General features: G+C 51.0%; 1 protein-coding gene across 1 annotated transcript in view; it reads left to right on the top strand.

Annotated features, from left to right (window-relative positions):
- The first annotated feature begins 3,277 nt into the window (after positions 1 to 3,277).
- PELI2 (pellino E3 ubiquitin protein ligase family member 2) overlaps positions 3,278 to 5,039 on the top strand; it is a 161,223-nt gene continuing 159,461 nt past the window's right edge. The window contains exon 1 of the mRNA XM_011385138.2: positions 3,278 to 3,658. Within this exon, the coding sequence (XP_011383440.1) occupies positions 3,582 to 3,658 (77 nt within the window). The 5' untranslated portion in view covers positions 3,278 to 3,581. The remainder of the gene's footprint in view (positions 3,659 to 5,039) is intronic.

The following is a 5,039-nucleotide window of genomic DNA, read 5'->3' as shown; positions in this document are numbered from 1 at the left end:
TATAATTTAAAAGTGAAATATGATATAGGTTTCATGAAAAAGATGATCAGTTTTCCAAACATATATTTCTGAAAGTATCTTCTTCTTAGTTCTTGCAAGCATAAACATGTACGATAGAATGTAAAATAACCAAAAATTAGACTTACTTCTAGACTTAATTCTACTGCAAGGTATATTGATTGATTTTATTTAAGGCATAATTAAACAAACTTTTTCACAAAATCTTTAATTCTAACTTAAAGGAGGTAGAAATAACAGGAAGAGAAATCAAGAGAAAGCCTCACATTATTTATTCGTGTAGTAAACACATGGCTTCTGGTCATCCAAGAACTAGAATCAACTCCCTCTGTGTTGCTACGGGTGGGTCATCCTCTTGAAGGAGAGTGGTTTAGGAGAGACAGAACAGGAATGGCGAGCAGAGTGGGAAGGAGAGGGTCTGCCCTGACAGCCAGATCGGCCAAACCCACTCTGGCTCTCAGTGGGTTGGCAGATGGCACAGCCAGATTGTCCCACCAGCCTGGAGCTACTAACTAAAACAATTACATTCAAGAAGAGATAAATTCATGCTACAATCAGATTCCTAATATAAGCTGGGGATAGTGGGAGTAATGTTCTAATTGGCTTAAGTTGTGAGCAGAAAACTCTAATAAGGGATGGGCAGAGAAAGGTGCAAGCTGGCTTCCATAGGGACACAAACCACTGATTCTCTGAGAAAATCGAGTTTATGTCCCACTACTCTGCTTCTTCCCAGCCCCGCCATTTAATCTCACATGAGATGTGTTCTTTTACCTTCACTCACATATTTCCTTGAAATCAGAGAAAGTAAATTTGGGGACCTTGAGCACAATCTTGAAAATAGATAGGGTTTTGATGGTCCCATGCTGCGTTTAAAAAAACTAACCCCCAAAACTTGAATGAGTTGACAACAGTTAAAAATTGAGAGATTTGGCATAAAAATCAGGATTTGGGGCTTTTGAAATATAATTAAATTTAGGAATAGGGAGCTAATATTGTCACATGGCAATGAATCAGCTGGATATGAGTGGCAGATGCCCCGTTAAGATGGCACAGGCTTACCAATTTGCCACTGTCTTCACTCAGCCCATTTGCCCTTTTGGATTCCTGGCCCCCGTATTAATTCCTGAGGATTTCAGTTCTCAGAGCGGAGTATAAAACTGATCCGTAAGCCCTAAGCTGCCTAGGATAAAAAGCCTCCACTGACACAAAAACTCATTCAAAGCAGCACTTCCTGTAAGCAACTCTGATTACGACAGACCTGATTGAGCACTATAAACATGCTCAAAGACATGCTGAGAGAGTAGAAAGAGAGAGATGCCCCTCTGGAGGTCAGAGGCACCATGGGCAGATAGCTAGAATGGAAGGCCTTCAAAGACTGGGACATCCTATGTGAAACTCTCAGCCTAGTGTTTGGAACTTAGTAGGAGGTTAATAAATATTTGTTTCCATCCTCCTAAGAGCAGATGCAGAGCACAGCAAGTAGGAAATGGAGCCAGAACAGTGTAATGCAATGCACAAAAGCACAGCATGCCAAGAGAGAAGGAGGGAGGAAGTAATTGTAGCCTGGAGAGCAGTAGCAGCAACAGAACAAGCCTAGAGAAGTTAGAATGACAGAGCCAGGTACTATAATAATGGGGAACTGCATTACTTTGGTGTAAGTCTGAGAGATCTTTGCTAGCCCACACATCTATGTAGTAAGAGCACAGAGTGGATAGGTGAGGACAACATTAATCGAGCAGAAATTCACACCACGACATTGGGCATGAGAAAGTATTCAACCCTTTAGTGAAGAATTTTTGGTTAAAACTGTAAAAGGACCTGTACAAAAAATAGAATAGGTAAAATTTGCAGAATAGCTGTATTCAGCTGAAGGACAAAATCTCTATCCTTAGCTGAAATAAGTTAACTGTTTAAAATTTTGTTTTGGGTTCACCATTGGTGTAGCTTTAGCTATTTTGGAATAATTTATTTCTAAAGCCTTAATTTTAAAAATCAGATACTAAGCGAAGTAAAATTTTCTGAAGCATCATGTCACTACAGTAATAACCTGTCAGAATGTTAGACAAAGGGTGCTGAATGCGGGATGGAAAGTCACAGATGCAATTATTTTTTTCCTAGCCCTTCTTAGGGTCACAGCCAACCAGTCACTGTTTTACGAACGGTAGCTTTTGCAGTATTTATTTATTTAAATATTTAATAGCCTAGAGAGGCAGTAACTAGCAATAATATGTAGAGTTTCTAGCATGTATCGAGTGCTCAGTAAATGGTAACAATAAATTCTGCATGATGAAAACAGCAGTCAGTAGATCTATTACACTGTAAAATATTTTGAAGCCATAGGAACAACTATCTGGAAAAGTATAAAAAGCAAATATAGTGCATTGACTAAATTATGATAGTAAAGGAACATTTATTTATATTTACTAAAAACTTCACTCCGGTAATTCCCTCTTAAATTCCTTAAGGAACCGAGAGAAGATATGGGAAAAGTAGATAGAGTATGGATTAAAAAAAAACCTTTTTTTTTTTTTTTTTTTTTAAACCATGTGGACATCTGCTGATGACAAACCGGGTATCTACATCCCGTACAATGGCGGGGTGCTCCGAGTGCCTTCAAAACTCCCTCTGATCCAGCACCAGTTGGCAAAGCCCTCCAAATTTCTAGACATCTACAAGCTTCGAAGGACTTGATTTTGAAAAAGGAGGCACCCAGGTGCGTGCGTGCGACACTTCTAGATATATCCCGCTACACAGTGACACCGGGAAAACAAATGCTCTTATATCCCGAGAGGAAGTTCTTTATTTACTCAGAAAACTAGGCTACGCTTGGGAACCCTGACTGCTGCGCTTCCGGGATCCTGAGCAGCTTGCTGCCTGCCGCAGAACTCAGCGGCGAGGCTGAGGACCCCGCGCTGTAAGTTTAGGGAAGGAAGCGAGGGAGGAAAAAAAAAAAAAATAGAGCTGTTCCTTTAAGAACTTCCTTTCCCTTTTACTCTATGTTTACATAACAAGGGGGCCGATCCACCGCGGGGCCCGGCGGGGGAGGGCGGGGAGTGGGCGCGGGTGGCTCCACGCGCCCGCGGAGTGGGCGCCGGGCGGGCGCGGGGCCGAGGGCTCCGCGGAGGGCGGGGTGGCTCCCACCTGCCCGCGCGCGGCGGGGCGGCCCCGCGGTCCTGCCCCCGCCCCTCCCCCGCCGCTGCCCCCGCCCCTCTCCGTCTCGCTCGCTCCCTTCCTCTCCCCGCCGGGCTTCGGCGGCGGCGGCGGCGGCGGCGGCGGCGGCGGCGGCGCTCAGCGCGGGCAGGTCCCCCTGCTGCTTGGTCCCATTTGTTGCCGAGTCTAGCTCGGGGCGGCCGCGGCGCGTGGAGCTCCAGGGAGCCCAGCGGGGCAGCCGCGCAGCCACGACGGAGCAGCAGCGGGACTGGCCGCCCCGCGCCCCCTTCGCCGCCGTGCCCTTCCCCGGCGCGCTCACCCCCTTCTCGGGATGGGATTGTAGCGGCGGCGCGGACTCGGCGGGGATCGCGGCGGCGGAGGCTGCGGCGGCGGCGGCGGCCGAGCGGGGCTCCATGTTTTCCCCCGGCCAGGAGGAGCACTGCACCCCCAATAAGGAGCCAGTGAAATACGGAGAGCTGGTGGTATTGGGGTGAGTCCGGGCACCCCCGACCTCGGGGAGCTTGGGGGCGGGCGGCGAGCGCTCTGGGCTGGGTGGCCGCCGCGCGCTCGCATCCCGGAGAGGGGCCAGCGGGGTGGCTCGGGCGCTCTCCCGAGACTGCCGGGACGCTGGGGGCGGCGGGAGCGGCTCAGAAGGCTGGTACGGCGATCGCGGGGGCGGGATGCCCCCCATCCGCACCCGCGGGGCGCTGAGGCGGGCTCCGGGATGCGCTAACCGCACGGAGAACGGCGGCGGAGGAAGTGGAGGAGCGAGGACGGCCCCAGAGAGGCGGCATCGGGCACTGGAGCTACCCCGTGCCCCGCAGAGCACAGTGCTCGGGGACGGAGCCCTTGGCAGTACCGCGGGGGCAGGAGCTCGACTTCCCCTCGCGCCCGGGACTGGGGAGGGTCGGCGGCGGCCGGGGCTGGGGCGCCCCCGTCGCAGGCATCTCGCAGGGTTGGAGGAGACCCCCTGCTAGGAGAACCTGAGAGGCCCGTGAGGCCCGGCCCCCGGGAGCCCTGTGTCCTCGCTTACTGTGGGCCCCGGGCCCTGGAACTTGGAGTCGGATGCAGTGGGCTCTGCGCGGCGGGCGTCCGCGGGCAGCGCTTTGCATATTGTTATGGTGACTGCGGCCGGCAGCCGCAGCCCGCGGGCAGTGAACTGTCTGTGACCCGGGCGGGCGGGCCGGCCCTCGGCTTTCCTCTCCAGCAAAGTCCTGGAGGGGGCAGGGACGCGGCTGCTCGGGGGCCGCATCCCCTCTGTCCCTCCACCCCGGGCCGCGGCCTCGCAGAGGTCCTCCCAGCAGCGGGGAGCTCGCCAGCCTCACCCGCCTCGGATCCCTCTCCGCTGGTGAAAACCACATTTGAAGATAGTAATTATCTACAATCGTTAAACGACAGCAATTAGAGACTTCATCTACTTCCTGAGTTTCTTGTGACATTTCTATTGTTTACCCTTAATAAACTGGGAGAGAGGCTTCGCCAGATTAAACCAGAGTGAAATGGACAGTGAAAGGGGAGCGGAATGGGCAAGAGGAAGGTGCAAGAAACCTGGGAGAAGGAGCAACTCGGGTTTAGTTTTGGAGGAGAAAGGATTAATTTTTCCTTTAGATGTGTCATTCTTGGGAATCCTCGCTTTTGTCCTTCTCTGTTGAAAGACCTGTATTCAGAGTATGACGGGTGCTGATAAAGTAGGCTTAGCACACGCATGAGGAGTCATGGGCGTGGAAAAAGTCAGAGAACTCTGAAAAACGTGTTTTGATAATACCACCTTGAAATAGGTGCCGACTTAAAAATAATTTGAGAGAATTTTTAAGAGAAGCTTCCAGGCACACTATAGCTCAAAGTTGTCCAGTCTTCCTCACTTAGTTACT

This window comes from Pteropus vampyrus, unplaced genomic scaffold (assembly GCF_000151845.1).
Source record: "Pteropus vampyrus isolate Shadow unplaced genomic scaffold, Pvam_2.0 Scaffold15, whole genome shotgun sequence".
NCBI lineage: Eukaryota > Metazoa > Chordata > Mammalia > Chiroptera > Pteropodidae > Pteropus > Pteropus vampyrus.
Note: the sequence above shows the minus strand (reverse complement) of the source record. Positions and strands in the feature narration are given on the sequence as shown.